This window comes from Zootoca vivipara, chromosome 10, assembly GCF_963506605.1.
Source record: "Zootoca vivipara chromosome 10, rZooViv1.1, whole genome shotgun sequence".
NCBI lineage: Eukaryota > Metazoa > Chordata > Lepidosauria > Squamata > Lacertidae > Zootoca > Zootoca vivipara.
Window position 1 is genome coordinate 69268770 of NC_083285.1, and position 22614 is coordinate 69291383.

General features: G+C 49.7%; 1 protein-coding gene across 1 annotated transcript; it reads right to left on the reverse strand.

Moving 5' to 3' along the window:
- Positions 1-631: 631 nt before the first annotated feature.
- On the reverse strand, positions 632-5618 carry LOC132592760 (C-type lectin mannose-binding isoform-like). Its single transcript, XM_060279764.1, has 4 exons — positions 5601-5618; positions 4042-4176; positions 2620-2731; positions 632-699 (listed from the first exon to the last, which is right to left on the reverse strand). The coding sequence occupies exons 1-4, from the start codon at positions 5616-5618 to the stop codon at positions 632-634; spliced, it is 333 nt and encodes a 110-aa protein (XP_060135747.1).
- Positions 5619-22614: the final 16996 nt, after the last annotated feature.

Here is a 22614-nt window from a genome sequence, read left to right on the forward strand (position 1 = left end):
AGACCAGTACTAGTTGTATAATTTGAAATATTGCAAGTTCAACAAATTATTTAACCAGAACAGAAACAGGTGAGCTGTTTATCCCCACATGGGAGTTCCCCAACAGATGAGCTGAAGTGAGGGAAAAGATTCTGGAAGACTTGCTGGGTGACTCTGCTGACTTATAAGGAACCCTAAAAAGCACAAATGGCACTGACAGGACAATGGTCAGGGAAAAGCATCCCCAAACTCTGGACTACAATTCCCATCTTCCCCGACCACTGGTCCTGTTAGCTAGGGATCATGGGAGTTGTAGGCCAAAACATCTGGAGGGCCGCAGTTTGGGGATGCCTGGTCTGGGATGACACCAGCTTTGTTCCATCCGAAGTTCTACAGAGATCGTTCCTCCTTGGCTCACAGGGGAAGGTGCTCTTGAACTCAGTTCTACTTCCAGGATTCCCATGGGAGCATCTTGTTGGCCATTGTGAGAGCAGTATGCTGGACTAAGTGGACCAATGCATGATCTAGTGGGGCACTAAAAACCTACAACTAGAAAGGCAGGGTTGGGGGACCTCAGCAACTAAGTGGGACGGAAGCCTCTTGGATTTGACGGAGTTATCCAGGGGCAGTGATGAGGTCATGGACCCTAACCCTATGGCTTATGTTCACAAACGTAGGACAGGTAGTATGGGCAACGGTCAGCTCTAAATTTCCGAAAACCTGGAAAGAGAAAGAGAGACAAGCTCAGTCAGAGTCAACACCTGTCCTGAGCACAAACAGGTGGCAGTTCAGTTCTTTTTTTGGCAAAACACTCGGATCACAGCAAAGGTATTTTGAGCAACATGTCCTCCTTACAGATTAGCTTCTAGCCAAAAGGCAAGAGCCTTTACATGGTATCTATCCTATATAATAAAGTGCAAGTGTCTCTGCGTCCAGTATTCCCTGTGTCCCTGGGTTACTGTGCATGTGCCCCACGAACACAGGGATTGGACACAGAGACAACCGCCGCTCCGCCAACCGCCGCTCCGCCAACCGCCGCTCCGAAGCCCCGTCTCATGGTGGAGGTGCGCGAAGAGGCGGTGGGGAAGAGAAGCGCTCCCCCCCGCAGCCTTGCCGCGCACTGCCGGCATGGGAAGGCGCTTCCTCGACGAACGCAAGCAGGCAGACAGCCCGCCTGCTTGCCTTCCCCGAGGAAGCCGAAGCGGCAGCAGGCGCCGAGGGAAGTCAGCTTTGGCTTGGCGGCGGCGGGAAGAAGGGAAGGAATTCCTCCCCTTTTTCCCGCCGCCAAGCCAGTCCCCGAGCTGAAGTGCACCGCAGCGGGGGCTTTTCGATGTTTGCCTTCCCCTTAGCTCGGGGAAGGCAAACGGCGAAAAGCCCCCCCCCGCGCGCCGCAATTCGTCCCCCGCACGCTTTGGCTTGGGGGAGCAGGCAGGGAGACGGCAACAGCCCGGGAAGCTGCGGGCTGTTGCCGTCTCCCTGCCTGCTTCCCCGAGCCGTAGCGCATTGGGGGACAGAGCCGAAGATCGGCAGGCGCTGTTTGCCGGGGATGACAAGCCCGGGAAGCAGCGCCCGCCAATCTTCGTGTGACAGGCGGTGGGGAATGCAGGCAGGCAAGAGAACAAGCGCCTGCCTGCCTGCCTTCCCCGCCGCCAGTCCCCCGGTGCTCCGTGCAGCGCTGCTGGGTGCCGACCCGGCAGGCCACTTCCTTGATCTAGCGGCCTGCCGGGTCGGCGCTGATCAGCGCTGCGCGGAGCACTGGATCGAGGAGCCGGTCTGCAGAGTCAGCGCCCAGCAACGCCGCACGGAGCATCGCCTCCTCAATCCAGCACGCCGTTGCTGGGCGCTGACTCTGCAGACCGGCTCCTCGATCCAGTGCTCCGCGCAGCGCTCACATGTGTTCTAGCGCCCGTTTATTTAACGGGCTGAACGGCACTAGTACTTTATGTTGTGCTGAGTCAGTCTGACTCACTCTCACGTTTGCTGACTCACACTTAGCCAGCTGCAGGTGCAGGAGAAGCACACCTAGATTAACCCTTTCTCGTCCTTTCTCTCTGCATGCATAAACTAACACTCACAGTCTATTCTCTGCCGTATCGCTGTGCAAACTATTAAATTCGCTGGCAAGAGGTGTCAAGGCATCAGATAAGCCTCACAGAGTCAAATGTAGATCTCAAGACTGTGTGCCCTGTTGTTACGCTCCCATATCTGAAGGAGCGTCTCCACCCCCATCGTTCAGCCCAGACACAGAGGTCCAGCTCCGAGGGCCTCCTGGCAGTTCCCTCCCTGCAAGAAGTGAGGTTACAGGGAACCAGGCAGAGGGCCTTCTCAGTGGTGGCACCCACCCTGTGACCCTCCCTTCATATGTCAAGTAGATAAAGAACTACATAGTTTTTGGAAGACATCTGAAGGCAGCCCTGTTTAGGGAAGTTTTTAATGTTTGATGTTTTATTGTGTTTTTAATATTCTGTTGGGAGCTGCCCAGAGTGGCTGGGGAAACCCAGTCAGATGGACAGGGTATATTATTATTATTATTATTATTATTATTATTATTATTAGGCCAGCAAGTATCACTAGCAAAGCATTTGATAGCCACCTAACTCCCCCAACACAAAGACCAGGTCCTGAAATCTGACTCCTTACCGTCTTGGTGAGACAAGAAGACACAAAACTTGACACCAGAATCATCAGGTTCCCCCTCTCGCCAAGGCATGAACGTGGCTTTAGATCCATCTGACCACTCCCAGTTTCCATCCTGTAGGGATGCAGAAAGAACAGATCACAAACAGACACACCAGTACAAAACAACATGCTACATGATCATTCCACCCAAATGTACTGTAGAAAATCTTCCTTGACTAGCGGGACATCAACCAGGAGCCCACAATGACCCTTTGGGCTGTGGAGGAGGGAGCAAGGAGAGTTGGGGTGGGGAAGACAAGCACAATTCTGCTCCCCCCCCCTGGAAATATTTGAGTTCCTAAAAACTGTGTGAAACTAAAACTAGAAAGAGTGGCTGATCCATAGCTGTCAAGTTCTCCCTTTTTGAAAGGGAAATTCCCTTATGCTGAATAGGCTTCCTCGCGAGAAAAGGGAAAACTTGACAGCTATGGGCTGATCTTCCCATTGTGGGAATGTTCAGGGTGTCAGGAGAGTATATATTATTTCTTAACATCCTTCCCAACTAGCTAGCAAGTTCCTTTACTTAGCAGAGTGCATTCCTTCTTTACACAGCAGAAAACTAGTTGCAAACTCATGTGAGTTTCTTAAGACAATATGCAATTCAATCTGGCTTGTCCAGATTGAAATGTGTTTTAATCTTTTCCTGGTAAGACCCCTTGAATCCCTCCTAAAAGAATAAAGACACCACGGTCTTATTCATAAGCAATAAAAAGGAAGTTTGCTCACGATCAGGCAGAGCACAGTGTGATCCCTGAAGGAAGGCTTTAGGCTGAAAGTTACAGACTTATGCTAACAGGTTTATCCCATAAGGGAGATGGACCTGGGGGACTGCTTGGCTGGCAGCCAACAGTTCAGTCCAGGAAGTTTGCAGGATGAAAAGAAGATGGAAAATAGAGAAGAGAGTGGCAGCATGCCTTGGCCTTTTACCCGGTCTGGAAAGGTCACACCCACCCACTAGTCACATGCAACGAAGGATGCTCCAGGCTAGGAGGAACCATAGCTGCCAAGTTATCCCTTTTTTAAAGGGATTTTCCCTTATGCTGAATAGGCTTCCTCGCGAGAAAAGGGAAAACTTGGCAGCTATGGGAGGAACAGGAAGTTTTGACTGGCTGGATCAAACATTCCCTTGCATGTCCACTCTAGGAAAACAAGGAATGTTGACTTGACTGCTCCCAGTAGATTACATGCTCCCACACCCATTAGTTTTAGCTTTCACAGTAATTTCACTTGTTGGTTTCAAAAGGTGGTTAGGGCAGGTGTAGCCCAGAACATCTCAAGGACATCAGCTGTGGAAGCTTCACGGAACACCCTTCCCACAGAATTCATTCACTATTAGCTCTGGCAGTGCAAGGAGAGAAGGAGAAGAAAGGCTTGGATGCTCACCCTATCTCGGTCAGATAGTCCAATCCAAACATGTTGCACTGGTAAAGCTGAAAGGTGTTGGGCTAACCAGCGCAAGTCTTCTGCATCACGCAGAGATGCGAGGTGGCCATTGGGAGCATGTTTGCAGCAGGCTTCCTGAGAGGTAACAAAAATATGAGTTTAATGCAGCTAGGTGTGCCTTAGAAATGTCCTGAACGTCAGGCTTGGGTTGAATATTGGGTTGAATGTTGATTTCAATACATTGAAATCAATACACTATCGAGAAGGCAGAGGGCCTTCTCGGTAGTGGCGCCCGCCCTGTGGAACGCCCTCCCATCAGATGTCAAAGAGAAAAACAGCTACCAGATTTTTACAAGACATCTGAAGGCAGCCCTGTTTAGGGAGGCTTTTAATGTTTCATAGATTACTGTATTTTATTTTTCTGTTGGAAGCCACCCAGAGTGGCTGAGGAAACCCAGCCAGATGGGCGGGGTATAAATAAATTATTATTATTATTATTATTATTATTATTATTATTATTATTATTATTATCATCAAGGTCCAACGTCTGACAGCCTGGAAATGCAGGTCTTGTTTGGCCACTGCAGAAGATGGATGGGATAATCTGCCCATTTATATCTTTGTTTCTTCATCTTCACACTGTGCCTTTCAATGTTATTTTCAGCAATATCTGCATTATACTCATTTTTCCTGAATATGCATGTGTGTCCATACAGTGGTACCTCAGTTTAAGTACACAGTTGGTTCCGGAAGTCTGTACTTAACCTGAAGCGTACTTAACCTGAAGCGAACTTTCCCATTGAAAGTAATGGAAAGTGGATTAATCCGTTCCAGATGGGTCCTCAGAGTACTTAAACTGAAAGTACTCAAACCGAAGCGTACTTAAACCGAGGTATGACTGTATTATTTTCTGGGAGAGCCACTTTTCAACTTTCAAAAGATAGCCGTGTTTTGGTTTGTGTGTTATTTCAGGACATGCTAAATAGGGAGGCTCTCGTCAATGTTCAATGTTCTAATCGCACCAAATTTATTTGCAAACCTGACCATGGAAGAAGAAGAGGAGGAGGAGGAGGAGGAGGAGGAGGAGGAGGAGGAGGAGGAGGAGGAGGAGTTTGGATTTGATACCACACTTTATCACTACCCTAAGGAGTCTCAAAGCAGCTAACATTCTCCTTTCCCTTCCTCCCCCACAACAAACACTCTGTGAGGTGAGTGAGGCTGAGAGACTTCAGAGAAGTGTGACTATCCCAAGGTCACCCAGCAGCTACATGTGGAGGAGCAGAGACACGAACCCAGTTCACCAGATTACAAGTCCACCGCTCTTAACCACTACACCACACTGGCTCTCTGGTTGTCTTATGCATTTTAAGGCTGTCAAATCCATAATACATTATGCTCATCCAATAACCAAGCTTGGCACCAAAGTCCCCAAGGAGAGTAGATTGCTGTGCCTGCAAGGAATGCAAAAATGCAGGTAATAATGATAATAATACATTTTTATTTATACCCTGCCTTCCCCAGTCAAAACTGGGTAGCTATTTTTGGCGCAGCGATCTCACGTGGTTTCGTGCCACCATCTTGCCTAGAAAAAGTGCTTTTTCTGGGACCTCAATTTAAAAAACAAACATGTATTTTGGGCTTCATGATCTCACATGGGTCACAAGCCTCACGCAGGAGCACTGCCAGGAAGACGTGCGTTCTGGCTTTGGGACCCATCCTGTGGGGGGACTTTTACCCGCCAGCTCTTTTGATAAAGACCGTTGCAATAGGAGCCACAATCCTGACAGGTCCTTGGTTTACTCTGCTGCAGAAACTCTCAAGTGTGTCTTGCGTTTTGTGCCATTGCATTTTTATAGGTTAAAAAAAAAACACCCAGATGCCCTTCTCACTTCCGCCTCGTCCCATGAAAGTGGGTCGTCGAAGAATTTATAGCAGCCATCACCCCATCCCAGCCAGTTCCTGAGACACCCTGGAGGTAAAGGAAAGGGAGAGCATTAGCATTCAACATGACAGGAGCTGCACATGAAATGAGCATAATAAAATCTGCTCAGGGCGATCCCTGCCCCCACCTCCTGTTGAAAGAATGTGGGGAAGAGTCATGTCCCATATCACTCACTTTATTTTCATTGTTTGCTTGTGGGGTTCCCCCCCTAAACCCCCCCCCCAATTTACCGTATTTTTCCATGTATAAGACTAGGGGTTTGGTTTTTTTACTAAATATGTTTAAAATTTGGTCTCGTCTTATACATGGGTAGTGCTGAGGTGTGATGGGCAATTGGTTGCAGCCACGAGGAGGAGATTATCAGCGACAATAGGGTGGGTGATTGTTGATGGTGGCAAGTGCTGTTGGCGATTGGCTGCCTTTGCGGCAATTGGGCGTTTGATTGGAGTCTGCCGTTAGAGATTGGGCAGTTGATGGGTGTCTTTGGCGATGTGTGCGATTGTAAGCGTCAGTGCGACGGGTGAGCGAATTTTAGCAATCCGCCCCCCCCCAAAAGCTTAACAACTCTTGGCAATCTCCCCCCCCCTTTATTTTCTTAATTTTGAGTCCCCCAAAATAGGGGGCATCTTATACACGGGGGCGTGTTATACATGAAAAAATACGGTATGTGCCGTTTTCCTGGCCTGGGCAAACAAATGAACAATAAAGAAAGCTATTCCCCAAAATGGAGCAAAAATGACTCGGGGAAAGGCTATTCGAAACAAGTGCCTCTTTGAGGCATGGCTGTCCTCTGCAGCTGTACTGGGAGTTTCAAAAATGAAGAGCCACCACAGAAAAGGCCTTTTCTCATATGGTCACTCACCGGACAGGTCAAGGTGGTGGATGTAACAGATTAGCCCCAGGATGGAAGATTTATTACACCCTGGATTAGAAAGAGTTAATCCACCTCCAGCTTAACTGACAGCTAAGATTGTAAACTTAAGCATCATTAAGAAAAGAAAAACCTATGTTCCCAAGAAAATAAAATTCATCTTCCTTTTCTGCCAAAGAGTATCATCTTGGTTATTCCGCAGCGTATTAAAACTCACAGAGGTGGAGACTCAGAAAAGGGCAAAAATTACCTAAGGAAAGGGGGATAGTTTGTGTCCTAGAGTCACACAGGAAGGGTAGTATGATGAAAACTTAGAGTGCCACAAGTTTGCCAGGGTGATATGGCAGACTGATACAGTGGGGATCTGAGTTGAGGGAGTCCCTGTTCTGTAGGCAAGAGGTTGTTCTTTCAAATAGCCCTAAGTGTTTGTGAGATCAGGCCACGGAAGCTGGAATTAGACTCTCTTTACTGAGAAGCCCAGAACTGTGGGGTTTATTTTAAGACGTAAGGAATTGGGTGGGGATTGCTTTACCCCTGTACCCTTTCGTCTCATAATCTATTGGCAACGTCGGTGAGGGGGTTCGTCGCACCAAGACAGCTTCTAATTGGGAAATCGGTGTGCAGGCAAGAGAGTAAAGGCATGAGAAGTTCAACAGATATAGCACAGGACTGACTCATTCAGGGGCCTCAAAGGTCAAAACCAAAATGTTAAATTGGGCCAGCATATGTACCGGAAGCCGGTAAAAGCTGGTACAACATACAAGTGCTACTTAAGCTGATGGCTGCAAATGGGTTAGGAAGAAAGACCCCAATAAAGCACATTGCGGTAGTGAAGTCTGGAGAATGAGACGCATACAGATCACATCTACCACTCGTGAGATGCAAAGATACATTACCACCTGATGGGGAGGAAAGGCCCACCGAGAGCTCACAGAACAGAACAAGGCTTGTGATGAGGAGGCTGGGCCTGCCGGAGGATATGGGCTGCATCTGTCCTTGGCGAGAGAAAGGAGAAAAGCTGAAAGAAAACGGCTTTCCAATCTGGGCTAAAAGAAGGTGGTGCATCTGTGCTGCTTTTTCTTAATGCCATCTGTCAGGAGTCCAGGTTCCCAGCTTGATAACACAGTAAGCATAGGTAATTAAAAAGGAGGATTTATCGCAAAAACAAACAGATAGCGCCAGAAGGCTCAAACAAAGCCTCTGGCATGAATACTCAGGATGACCCTTCTGAAGACTCCCTCTGGCGTTGACAGAAGATATTGAACTTATGACCCTTGCGTCTGTTTTGCTTCCTATCTAGCAGCCCTCCCATTCACCGACTCCTCAGACTTAATGGATCAGCTCCAACCTCTTCCTGTTCTGAGAGGCTATCCCTTAATCTGTTTGCGCCTGTTTGTGCTTCTTGCGAGCTTTGGCTGTGTTCTAGTGTGCTTTCAGCAATCAAGGTCAGGAAGAGCCAAAGTCTGCAGCTGCTGCTTCTCCCCTGCCTGACTAACACCTAAGCCTCTCTGTTCCTGGCTGCTTTCTGCAGTTGGCTGCAAACCTTCGCTTGGAGCTGGCTCATTCCTGGCACCATCCAAAGAAATCTTTGATGCCACCAGAGCCACACATGAGGCAAGTGTCTCCACATGCTCCACTTGCCCTGATGGAGAGTCAAAGAGCTCAAAAGGGGAAAGATAGCTCACCTGGTTTATCAGTTTCTTTCTCTCTGGGTTGATTCTTGTTCCTTGTTCCAGCAAATGAGTGTTGAAAGACTCCAGGCTAGAAAACAGGTGGTTATGGGGCATTTATAGACTAAAAGGTGGGTGAGAGAATGTGGTGGAAGACACTTGGCAGCACAAGAGAAGCCAAACACACACCAAGATCTTTTCATCTGAGCACAAAAAGTACACAGAGATCTATTTCATCTGAGCGCTACCATATCCAACTGCTATGAAGTAGAAATTAGCCAGGAGAATCATCCTGGAGGAGGACAATGCAGGAACGTCCTGCTGCATCAGCCCATGCATTGGACAAGATGAGGTGAAGGCTGTTCCTCTCCTGCTACTTTTCATAGAATTTTATGAGCTTCAAAACATTCAAAGTAAGGGAAGACTTTTCGGGTCAGCCGGGGGCAGGAATGATCCAGAGGCATAATGCAGGAACGAATCCAGCCCACCTCTCCCATCAGCGTTCAGCTCTAGGGAGTTCCGACAGCCCTTCCCAATGATTTATTACGACTCATGTCTTGGAGACACTGAGCACATATTCAGAGTCCAGCAGAGATAAAATGCAGGCGGAGCCAGGCTGAGGTTGTGTACTAAAAGCTACTATATTAAGCGTAAGGCAGAACAAAAGGAAAACATGTCTCCTCTTGCTGAGAGAAGTCCAAAGAAGAAGAAAAAACAAACGGAAACAGAATGCAGCAAACATCCGCTCCCATGATTCCAGCAATCTTTGCTGGAATGCATAACACAGGCATGTGACCTGCAGAGTGAGAGGAATAGAAACCTAACAACAATGAGAGCTAAGGAGAAGGGAACGGTGGTGTCTCGTCCCATGTGCCCTTTTCCCATTAGCCAAATGTGGTGATTGCTGCTCCTTTCTGATGCTCTTCCTACTTTGAACGAATCGCTCCCGTCTCTCTTCCCCTCTGACAGGGCCGTCTTAAGCGCCCCTGGCGCGTGGTACGACGGATCCCTCCGGCGCCCCCCCGCCCTGTTTCCCAACGCGGTGGGCGGGCGGGCGCAGTGCGCAGCGCGGCTGCCACAGGCGCTGCTGCGCGGTGGGCGGGCGGGCAGGCACAGCGCGGTTTCCATGGGCGCAGCTGCGCGGCGGACCGGCCGGGCAGCGGGCGGGCGCAGCTCGCGGCGCCCTCCTGGCGGGCTGGCGCCGTGGTGCCCTGCGCCACCCAGCCTGGCCATGGGGCCAGCCCTGCTCTCTGAGATAACTTAGGAGGTACAAAAAAAATGAAGTAGGAAGAGGGAGAGCAGAGAAGGAAGGGCAGCGGTGGCTGGTCTGTGGTCCCTTTGCCTCACCCTGAGGAAAGTAAGTGGGGTCCTTTCCCAGAACAAGAAGTTTAAGATGGAACAAGCTTGTTTTCTGGAGCTAAGGAGTGTCGGACCCAAACCAATGGATGCAAGTTATGAGAAAGGAGATCATGTCTCGACATCAGGAATAACTTTCTGATGGTAAGAGCTGTTTGAAAGTGAAGCAGACTCCCTCAGAAGGTGGTGCACATTATTTCATTGGAGGTTTTTAAGCAGAGATTGAATGGCCATCTACCATGCATGCTTTAGTTCAGATTCCTGCATTGTAGGGGGTTGGACTAGATGACCCTTGGGTACCTTCCAACTCTACAATGTTATGATCCTATGGTTCTATCTCATAAACTTGGGCAGTCTTTTCAAATGTGAACATATAGGTGGACCAGGCACATATGCCACAGCATCTGGGAGGGATATTTTGGGTTTTTTAAGACTCTCTGCCCCTTTTGTTTTTCCTGCCAAAATTCCCCAGCCATCAATGTTTCTGCTTCCCACCTCAGTCTTTCCATTAAGCTCAAACTGTCTCTCTCTTTCCCCCTCCTTGGGAGGGGGGGGGGCTCTGTCTGTGTCTCTTTATCCTTCTCCTCAAGCTCTAAAGTACTGATCTTGTTTTGTTCCCACCGAATCTCTAAATGCCCAGAGCCTGTGACTTTTACCTCTAGACATTTCCATACCATATCTAGACCTTGACAATTGAAGGATTGCTCTTCTCGACTTCTTCACACTTTCCCCTATCATATCCCAGGGGCAGCATGTTGTAAGTCTCAATCAGTGCCTCCTTCTTGAAAGCCAAAAGTTGTATTTGGGGAACACCAATTTTGTTTGCATCCCAACTTGAAGAAAATATTGGGGGGGGGAGGTAAGCTCCGCCCTGCATAATCAATCATGAAATACGACACGCAAACCATTTGAATGGGAATGCCCATAATTTTGGGGGGGGGGAGCCCTCTCAAATGTTTTATTGGGGGGGGGGGTCCTGAAGGGAACTTGGCCCCTAAGAGTTTGCTCCTATGGTTAACACCAACTCTCGCATCCAGTGCTATTTTTCTAGGAAAAGAGGTGTCTAGACTCACCATGAATACCTCGCTCTTTCTCTTAGAATGGCACTGGCACCCACCGGAGAGGTGCTGGAACTGAGTTCCTGTGAGTTCCCTCTGTAAAATAAGTCCTGGTTATAATAATAGTTTTATATATTATTTATACTCCGAACCACTCTGAGCGGCTGGGTGGTTCATCAATAATTCTGCTATGGCACCATCCTCACATTCACCTCAAATCCCTTGAGCCACCTTCCTCACGGTAAGGTGCACGGCCCTGAGGTTATTTAATAACATGTAACTTGAACAACAAGAAGCCCAACTTCCAAGTGCGCTGTTGGGGGTGCGGACAATCTGTACCTCTGCTGCAGAAGACCGGGGGCAGTTCTTCTCATAACAGCCCGCAAACTACATCAGCTGGTGGGCAGGATTTCAAACTGTACTCTGATTAGGCAAAGGAATGTGATGTTTCATGCCCTGTCTTCTCTGTTGATGGAGAATGGATTCCTCTTGATGATGCCAACTGAGTTGCAAGAACATTAATTGATGGCGACGACATGCGGGAAAGTTTGCACTTCTGTATTTGTGGCAGAAGAGGATAGCAAGGAAGGAGGACAGCATGAAGGAAGGTGCCAGTAAACTTTAAATAAGGTTAAAAGGAGAATGTCTAGCTGCCCCAGAAGGTTGGAAGAGGGAGAAATGTTCAGCCTTCATGTTAGGGGAGAGGACACACACGGACACACAGGGTCTTTTTCTCACAGTGAGGGAGATAGGAGGGACAAGAGACCAGCCCAGGGCTGCCTTTCCTCCGCTGCTCTCCCTCTTTCCTTAATTCAAATGTTTTCCAACTCCTAACTACATCCTGGAGAGTGACATCAAATGGGCCTTAGAAAGCACTGCTAATAACAAGGCCAGTGGAAGTGATGATATTCCAGCTGAACTATTTAAAATTTTAAAAGATGATGCTGTTAAGGTGCTACACCCAATATGCCAGCAAGTTTGGAAAACTCAGCAGTGGCCAGAGGATTGGAGAAGATCAGTCTACATCCCAATTCCAAAGAAGGGCAGTGCCAAAGAATGCTCCAACTACCGCACAATTGCGCTCATTTCACACGCTAGCAAGGTTATGCTTAAAATTCTACAAGGCAGGCTTAGGCAGTGTGTGGACCGAGAACTCCCAGAAGTGCAAGCTGGATTTCGAAGGGGCAGAGGAACTAGAGACCAAATTGCAAACATGCGCTAGATTATGGAGAAAGCTAGAGAGTTCCAGAAAAACATCTACTTCTGCTTCATAGAAATCTCTATGTGGGACAAGAAGCTACAGTTAGAACTGGATATGGAACAACTGACTGGTTCAAAATTGGGAAAGGAGTACGACAATGTTGTATATTGTCTCCCTGCTTATTTAACTTATTTGCAGAATTCATCATGCGAAAGGCTGTACTAGATGAATCCCAAGCCGGAATTAAGATTGCCGGTAGAAATATCAACAACCTCAGATTTGCAGATGACAAAACCTTGATGGCAGAAAGTGAGGAGGAATTAAAGAAGCTTTTAATGAGGGTGAAAGAGGAGAGCGCAAAATATGGTCTGAAGCTCAACATCAAAAAAACTAAGATCATGGCCACGGGTCCCATCACCTCCTGGCAAATAGAAGGGGAAGAAATGGAGGCAGTGAGAGATTTTACTTTCTTGGGCTCCTTGATCACTGCAGATGGTGACAGCAGTCACGAAATTAAAAGACGCCTGCTTCTTGGGAGAAAAGACATGACAAACCTAGACAGCATCCTAAAAAGCAGAGACATCACCTTGCCTACAAAGGTCCGTATAGGTAAAGCTATGGTTTTCCCAGTAGTGATGTATGGAAGTGAGAGCTGAACCATGAAGGCTGATCGCCGAAGAATTGATGCTTTTGAATTATGGTGGTGGAGGAGACCCTTGAGAGTCCCATGGACTGCAAGAAGATCAAACCTCTCCATTCTGAAGGAAATCAGCCCTGAGTGCTCACTGGAAGGACAGATTGTGAAGCTGAGGCTCCAATACTTTGGCCACCTCATGAGAAGAGAAGAATCCTTGGAAAAGACCCTGATGTTGGGAAAGATTGAGGGCACCAGGAGGAGGGGACGACAGAGGACGAGATGGTTGGACAGTGTTCTCGAAGCTACGAACATGAGTTTGACCAAACTGCAGGAGGCAGTGGAAGACAGGAGTGCCTGGCGTGCTCTGGTCCATGGGGTCACGAAGAGTCGGACATGACTAAACAACTAAACAACAACAACGATATCTAAACTCTCCTGCCTCACTCTGAAGATGGACCACTTACTCAGGGTGAGGGAAAGGGTGGGGGCTTCATTAGCTGAAGCAAATTATTCAAAGTAAGAGGAGCAGGGGAGAGAAGCAGCCAGCAAGGACCACATTTTGCAAAATGGGTGGGCAGGTCCAACAGGACTCTTTCCACCTTCTTCCTTTCTCCTCAACTGGGATGACTCTCCTCCTCTTTGCTCATTTCAAAGCAGTTGTATATTTGACAATGCATGGCAGCTTTCAGAAGAAATAGATCTCTGAGTTCTTTCATGTTCAGGTGCAAAAGATCTCGGTGTATGTTTGCGTTGGACCATTAGGCTTCCTGCCAAGTGCCTCCCACCACATGCCATTGCCCACCTATCAGGCTATAAATGACCAAGGAACACCAGTTTTCTACCCTGTAGTTGTTCCACAGTCATCACTTTGAATAAGGAAGAATCATCAGCTCAGAGAGAGAGAAAAACTGATAAACCAGGTGAGTTATGAACTGGGGTGCCACAGGGTTCTGTCTTGGGCCCAGTCTTATTCAACATCTTTATCAATGACTTGGATGATGGGCTTGAGGGCATCCTGAGCAAGTTTGCAGATGACACCAAATTGGGAGGGGTGGCTAATACCACACAGGATCACACTTCAAAATGACCTTAACAGATTAGACACCTGGGCCAACAAGCAAACAAGGACAGATGAATATTAACAAGGAGAAATGTAAAGTTCTACACTTGGGCAAAAAAAAAATTAAAAAAAAATGAAAGGCACAAATACAGGATGGGAGACACCTGGCTTGAGAGCAGTACATGTGAAAAGGATCTAGGAGTCTTGGTAGATCACAAACTTGACATGAGTCAACAGTGTGATGCAGCAGCTAAAAAAGCCAATGCAATTCTGGGCTGCATCAATAGGAGTATAGCATCTAGATCAAGGGAAGTAATAGTACCACTGTACTCTGCTCTGGTCAGACCTCACCTGAGTACTGTGTCCAGTTCTGGGCACCACAGTTCAAGAAGGATACTGACAAGCTGGAACGTGTCCAGAAGAGGGCAACCAAAATGGTCAAAGGCCTGGGAACGATGCCTTATGAGGAACGGCTTAGGGAGCTGGGTATGTTCAGCCTGGAGAAGAGAAGGTTAAGGGGTGATATGATAGCCATGTTCAAATATATAAAAGGATGTCATCTAGAGGAGGGAGAAAGGTTGTTTTCTGCTGCTCCAGAGAAGCGGACACGGAGCAATGGATTCAAACTACAAGAAAGAAGATTCCACCTAAACATTAGGAAGAACTTCCTGACAGTAAGAGCTGTTCGGGAGTGGAATTTGCTACCAAGGAGTGTGGTGGAGTCTCCTTCTTTGGAGGTCTTTGAGCAGAGGCATGACAGGCATATGTCAAGAATGCTTTGATGGTGTTTCCTGCTTGGCAGGGGGTTGGACTGGATGGTCCTTGTGGTCTTTTCCAACTCTATGATTCTATGATTCTTTGACTTTCCATGTTGGCCATTGGATGGCAGCTCCATTCTAAGGTAAGCAGCACACTAACAATGGGGTACCCTTGCATCTCATGACCCTGCTCCCCAACAAATCAAATATAATCATAATCATAATAATTTATTATTTATACCCCGCCCAGCAGGCTGGGTTTCTCCAGCCACTCTGGCTGGCTTCCAACAGAATATTAAAATACAATAATCTATTAAACATTAAAAGCTTCCCTAAACAGGGCGGCCTTCAGATGTCTTCTAAAAGTCTGGTAGTTGTTTTTCTCTTTGACATCTGATGGGAAGGCATTCCACAGGGCGGGTGCCACCACCAAGAAGGCCCCCTGCCTGGTTCCCTGTAATTTGGCTTCTCGCAATGAGGGAACAGCCAGAAGGTCCTCGGTGCTGGACTTCAGTGTCTGGGCAGAACAATGGGGGTGGAGACGCTCCCTCAGGAATACTGGACCGAGGTCGTTTAGGGCTTTTAAGGTCAGCACCAACACTTTGAATTGTGCTTGGAAACGTACTGTGAACCAATGTAGGTCTTTCAAGACCGGTGTTATGTGGTCTCAGTGGCAGCTCCCAGTCACCAATCTAGCTGCCACATTCTGGATTAGTTGTAGTTTCCAGGTCACCTTTAAAGGTAACCCCACATAGAGCACATTGCAGTAGTCCAAGTGAGAGATAACTAGAGCATGCACCACTCTGGAGAGACAGTCTGCGGGCAGGTAGGGTCTCAGCCTGCGTACCAGATGGAGCTGATAGACAGCTGCCCTGGACACAGAATTGACCTTTGCCTCCATGGACAGAGTTGATTAATCTATAAAGTAAAATGATTTGAACTTGAGTATGTGTAACTCCTTACTTTGTTCTCTCTGGGTGAGATAGGTGTATATTGTCCTGTTGGAAAGAAAGAGAATGCCTCGCCCTCTGACCGATGGATACAGGAAACTCAGCCTAGCAATTGTGTGTTTTGTGTTTTCTGTCTCCAGATGCAGCCTGCCTCCAAGCCCAGGCTCAGCCTCCTTTGCACCAGCCTTGTTCTGATATGTCTGCTCCCCCTTGGCTTAAACGGAGAAATGCCGGTATTAGGCTCGAACAGCCTCTTTTCCCCAGAGACGGGTACTGTATCTTTTAATCTCTGAGGTGGTTGCTGCCTTCTTGAGGGAAGGAACAGTTTGGGGCAGCATTAGAAAGCCAAATGTAGATTCATTGGCATTTGTGCCCAGTCTCTCATTTGCCATTTTGGGCCAAAGTATCAGAGCCAGAGATTCCATTTTCCTCCCCAATTATTTTTTATTGATTTTCTAAATCGTTACAGATCAGACTGTATTAATTTCATTTCATACAATTTCTTTTAAAACCGGTTTCCCACTTTCGGTTACAGGATATCGCCAAGATGTACTGCCTTTGCTGAGTCATTTCTCATTAGTCTCTAGTTGACCTCACTTCACTTGCCATTAATTCCATTCGTTCAGCTGCCCCTTTACTATCCTGCAAAGAGCAATTCTCAATTCAGCCTTAAGTCTACATAATCCATAGCAGAATGTGTTGCTCTTTCTTTAAATCCTTGATTCCAGTCTCCAACATGTTGTTACAACTCCAGTCCCCTCTCTCGTTGTTCCCATCATAGATCTTTCCCTAGTCAAGTGTTTCATAGCAGTGTTCAAGGCCATGTTCCACTCCACTAATAGCATAGCAAGTACAGTGGACACTCGGGTTGCAAATGTGATCCGTGCAGGAGGCATGTTCGCAACCCGCAGCGCTGCATCTGCACGCGTGCGGGTCGTGATTTGGTTTTCTGCGCATGCGCAAGTGCCGAAACCCGGAAGTAACCCATTCCAGGACTTCTGGGTTTGGCGCGGTGAGCAACCTCAAAACGCGCCACCTGAAGCAGCCGTAACCCAGGGTATGACTGTATACTACAGCTAGAATACTTTGCAGAGTGAATCTTCCAGACCTTTCTCTCAGCCATTAGATTCCACCCTGCAGTACCTTCTCCTTCAGTACAAAATGCATCCATTACAACAGGGGTCAGCAACCTTTTTCAGCCGTGGGCCAGTCCACCATCCTCCAGACCATGTGGTGGGCTGGACTATATCTATATCTATCTATCTATCTATCTATCTATCTATCTATCTATCTATCTATCTATCTAGGGGGGAATTGAACGAATTCCTATGCCCCACAAATAACCCAGAGATGCATTTTAAATAAAAGCACACATTCTACTCATGTAACAACACGCTGATTCCTGGACCGTCCATGGGCCGGATTGAGAAGGCGATTGGGCCGCATCCGGCCCATAGGCCTTAGGTTCCCTACCCCTGCATTACACCAATGTCTCTCCTCGGCTCCATAGCAATCCAGCTGTGGGTCATTTTTTTCACTCCATTCCTTCTTCAACAATACCCATCCAGAGGTGTTCATAAATGTCATCCATTCAGTCCTCGACCCAAGGGTTTTTCAGTGCTTCAGAACACCATTCAAATACCTTCCAAAGTCCTGGTTCTTTCGGCAACTGATTCATCTCAGCTTATTTCCATATCTTGCTTGAAAAGCGCCTCGTGATCTAAGCCAATTATCCAAATTAAGGAGGAACCTTCCAGAAATCATGCTGGTGACAGAGGCTCATCCATGCCAGAAACATGCTCCCAGATCGCTCCCCTTCTGCCTCCCAAACACAGGATCACGCAGTTCCTTAGGTGCCATAGTCTTCCCAGTACCCCTGGAGAGTTTCAGGAGGGTTTATGCCTCGTTCCCTCCCCCCTGCCTGAAATATACTCTGAGTCGAGAGTGAATTTCATGCTCTTTATTCAGCTCGTAGTCATCAAGGAGAAGAAGAATGCCCTTTTCCCAAAAACCACCTGCTTATATACATTATTTACACAATGGGCTTTGCGTGATTGGCTACTTCAGGGCTACACCTGTGGGCCAATCAGTTTGTGGATTGACTTCTGCCGGCAGCCTGATTGGCTGCTCCTGCAGGCCAATCAGGCTGTGGATTGACTTCTGCTAGCAGCCTGATTGGCTGCTCCTGCAGGCCAATCAGGTTGCGGATTCACTTCCACCTGGAGTTGGATTGGGTGGCTCCTGTGGACCAATCAGACTGCTGATTCTGGATCCTATTGTTCTAGGATTCAGCTCAGTACATAACACTGCCTGAACTCCTTCACAGCCCCCAGAGGGGCAGAGGAGAACATCCACCATGAAATGAGGCCCCTGGCTGGAAACTGAGGCGGCAGTTCCAGACATAAAGACTTTCCATACTCTGTCACAAGGAAAGGGGGTGGGGGAGCCCATCACTGGACACAATAGCAGATTAAACTCCCCCTCCCCAAGAGATTTTATTTCCACTGTTTCATGTGCTGATATGACCATGTCAAATGCTAATGCTCTCCTTCCACATTATCTCAAGGATGCATGCGGGGCTTCAAGAAAAGAGGGGAGAGCTGCTATAAAGTCTTTTCCGAGAAGTTGATGTGGGACCACGCAGAAGTAAGAGGGGCCTCTGGGTGCTTTGGGTGGGGGCAAAGAGCAGGGGGGCGACAAAACACAAGATACACTTGAGAGTCTCTGCACAAGACCTGTTTTTAAATCTCACTTCCATTGCTATGATCTATACCTCGAGAGTTATTGAGATGCCATTTAGGGATGTGAAGTGAGGCTTTCCTTCAGTAGGCCTTGGGCAACCAGCTCAGTTTATCACTTTATCTTTCTTCTCAGATTCAGATGAGGCTGAGGAAGCTGTGGACCATTGCCTGGAAGCACTAGTGGGCTGGATGAGGGCCACCGGGCTGAAACTCAATCCTGGAAAGATGCAGGCTTAGTGGGATAATGATTGGATAGATACGCTGTTCATAGGCTGGAAGTAGGCACCTCTTCTTTGAGATGGCTTGAGATGGTGGGCTCATCATCCCAGAAAAGACCCTCTTGCCCCAAAGGTTGGAGTACTTACTCAGGTTTGAAGAAGGCTCCAACATGTTCTGTTTTCAAGCCAGCCCTTTCTCCCCCCCCCCCCCGAAAAGCAGCTCTCTCTCTCTTTCTCTCCCCCTTCCCACCATCCCTCCTCAAACCAGTTGGGCTGCAGAGCTCTCCTGGGAGACACTCCTCCCCCCCCCCCAAAAAAAACCAGCACACAATCTCTCTCTCTCTCTCTGGTGTCTTGCCCATAGAGGCAAGTGGCATGGGGAATCAGGGCGCCAAGTTCGCACCCAGTTCTGGAGGGAGCCTGGGAGGAGGCGGAGGCTGGACACGGCGCCTCCTGGCATCGGCTTACTGCATAGCTGCCAAGTCTCCTGTATTCCCCAGGAAACCCCCTTTTCCAGCTGTCCCCAGCCGAAAAAATGGATTTTTTTGTTTTTTCCCAGTTTATTCTGGCGTGGCGGCCATTTTGGAACTGGGCGGAGCATGCTCAGAAGCGACTTTTGATGTGCTTTGCCCAGTTCCAAAATGGCTGCAGCGTGACTTCTGGTGCGGTGGCCATTTTGGAACAGGGCAGAGCAGCATCAAAAGTCACTTCTGAGCATGCTCCGCCCAGTTCCAAAATGGCGGCAGCGCTACTTCCGGTCTGCTATGTCCGGTCCAGTCCCTTATTTCTCAGGCCGGAACTTGGCAGGTAATGGCTTACTGCCCTCGCCTGCTGCACCAAAGCAGCGCCGTGCCCGGAGCCTCCGCCTATCGTGGCCACCGAGGCATGGGCGCCAGGGAAGAGGCAGAGGCCAGGTGCAGCGCCCTTGCCTGCCGCGCTGAAGCAGCGCCACGCTTGGAGCCTCCGACTCTTCCCCGCCAGAGGAGCTGCCCTCCAGCCGCTGCCTGCCTCCTCCAGTCCCGCCATGCTGCTGGCAGCAAAGCTGGAAAAGGGAGGAGTCGGGGCGCCGGAGGAGGCTTAAGACGGCCCAGACCAGAGCCAGCTCTGCGTTCACCCACCGCTCTGCAAAAGCATGGGAAAGTGAGGCAACAGGTCTAGCACCTTGCGCAGCGCCACACAAGGAGCATTTGCTCCAACGAAGCGCGTGCACATCCCCAGGACAGCGCGTTGCTCCGGCTTTCCGGCTAGGAAAGTGGGGGCAGGGCGCCGGAAGGATCTCTGAACCTTGGGGCTGGAAAGGCTTAAGGCCAGGCATCCCCAAACTTCGGCCCTCCAGATGTTTTGGACTACAATTCCCATGTTCCCTGGGCACTGGTCCTGTTAGCTAGGGATCATGGGAGTTGTAGGCCAAAACATCTGGAGGGCCACAGTTTGGGGATGCCTGCTTAAGACGGCCCTGCTCTCTTTCTTTCTCTCTCCCTCCCTCCTCAAACTAGCTGGGCTGCAGAGCTCTCCTCAGAACACTGCAATTACAGTGAGGCCCTGAAATATACTCGGAGTCGAGAGTGAATTTCATGCTCTTTATTCAGCTCATATTCATCAAGGAGAAGAAGAGAAGACGAATGGCTCTTTTCCCAAAACCATCTGCTTATATACATTATTTACACAATGGGCCTTGCGTGATTGGCTACTTCAGGGCTACACCTGTGGGCCAATTATATTGTGGATTGACTTCTGCCTGCAGCCTGATTGGCTGCTCCTACAGGCCAATCAGGTAGCAGATTCACTTCTGCCAGCCGCCTGATTGGCTGCTCCAGCAGGCCAATCAGGTTGCGGATTCACTTCCACCTGGAGTTGGATTGGGTAGCTCCCGCTGATTCTGAATCCTATTGTTCTAGGATTCAGCTCAGTACATAACACCCCTCCCCTCTAAGTTCCAGTCCTGCCCGGGAAGTTGCATTCGTAGTCCCCAAGGTCTGCTGGCCGCCTCCGTGTGCGTTGTGGCCTGGGGTGTTCCTTGGTCAGGGGTTCTGGTTCTGGCTCGTGTTCCGAGGCTGCTGGCTGTGCCGGGGCTGTCTGGTCTGGCGCCACTGAACCACTAGGTTGTGACTCTGGTTCCGGTGTCCTTCCAGCCTCGGGGCGCCCCTCTGTGCCTACTGCTTCTGCTTCCCCTGCCCACCCCTCTCGCTCTACAGGCCTCACTGCCCTGCTGTCCCCTTGGGACCCCTCTGTCCCGCTCTCCTCCTGGGTTCCTCCTGGGAATCGTCGCCGTAGCTGGTCGCAGTGGCGGCGCCAACATTGGCCCCCTTCCGTTAGTACCTCGTACGACACGGGACCGGTCACCTTGGTGACTGTGGCGGGTACCCATGCTGGGCCTGCCCCAAAATTCTTTGCATACACTGGGTCCTGGGCCACAAATGTCCGGGGGTTCCTGCCTTTCCCCACCACTACCTCATCCTGAGCTCTGTCGGGGTGAAGTCGGTCCAGTCTAGTTGCAAGGCGCCGGCCCATGAGTAGTTCAGCTGGGCTCCGGCCCGTCGTTGTGCTTGGGGTGCTGTGCTGTGCTAGAAGAAATGCGGCAAGGCGGTATTCCCAGTCCCCTTGTGTTATGCGGCGGAGGCTGTCCTTGGTGGTCCGCACCATGCGCTCCGCTTGGCCATTGGTGGCAGGGTGGAATGGTGCTGAGCGGATGTGGCGGATGGCGTTCTGCGCTGTGAAGGTCTGGAACTCCTCTGACGTGAATGCGGTTCCATTGTCCGAGACGAGGGTGTCAGGGAGCCCGTGGGTTGCAAACAGCTTACGTAGTACCCGGATGGCTGGCGCCGTAGAAGTGGACGGTACCAGTGCGACCTCCAGCCATTTGGTGTAGGAATCCACCACTATGAAGAATGTTTTTCCCTGGAAGGGGCCAGCGAAGTCCACGTGCAAGCGTGACCATGGATGTCGGGCGGACTCCCAGGGCTGGACTGGGGCCCTTGGGGGATCCGGGCGGGATTCTTGGCAGGTCTGGCAGTGTTGGACCCAGGCCTCTATCTCTCTGTCAATCCCCGGCCACCACACATAACTCCTGGCAAGGGCCTTCATCCTCACTACCCCTGGGTGTGTCTCGTGTAGGGCTGTGAGGACCCTTTTGCGGAGGGGCTGGGGAACAACGACCCTGCTTCCCCATAACAGGCACCCCTTGTGGGCCGACAGTTCATGTTTGCGGTTTGTGTAGCCAGCGAATTCTGGCCCGGGGCTGCTGCTGGGCCATCCTCGCCACACCCAGTCCAGGACCCGGGAGATGACCCTATCTTTTGTGGAATGGTGCGCAACTTCTTGTGCCTGAATGGGTCGGTCGGGAAGCAGCTCCAGGGTCATAACCTCTTGCGCAGGCGCTGGGTCGGGGCCTGTTTCTGGTAGTGGTAGCCTGCTGAGTGCGTCTGCGTGGCCCATCGCCTTCCCAGGGCGGTGGATTAGTGCATACTGGTAGCCGGCAAGGAAAATTGACCACCTGAGGACACGTGGAGACAACACTTGGGGGGTCTGCTTCTCGGGGGCAAACAGGCCAAGCAACGGCTTGTGGTCAGTCACTATGGTAAAGGGCCGCCCGTACAAGAAATCATGGAATTTTTTTACGCCCTTCACGATTGCCAGACCCTCCTTGTCAATCTGTGAGTAGTTTCGTTCGGCTGCAGCAAGCGTCTGGGAGAAGTATGCCACCGGCACCTCTCTTCCATCCGGGAGTTGGTGTCCCAGGACAGCGCCGATGCCATAGGGAGAGGCGTCGCATGCCAGCACCACTGGCAGCCTCTCGTCGAAGTGTGCCAAGACCGAGTTCGAGACGAGCAAGTCCTTGACTGCCTGGAATGCGGCCCTTTGTCGCTGGCCCCACACCCAAGGGGCCCTTTTATCTAGGAGTCTGTGTAGGGGCTCCGCTACCGCTGCCTTATGGGGAAGGAAGGCATGGTAAAAGTTCAATAGTCCCAAGAATGACTGAAGTTCGGGCTTGCTCTTGGGCGCTGGGGCCTCACAAATGGCCCGTACCTTGTCACCGGTTGGATGGACCCCTTCTGCGTCCACCTTAAATCCCAGAAAGTCCACCTGCGGCACTCCCAGTAAACACTTTTCC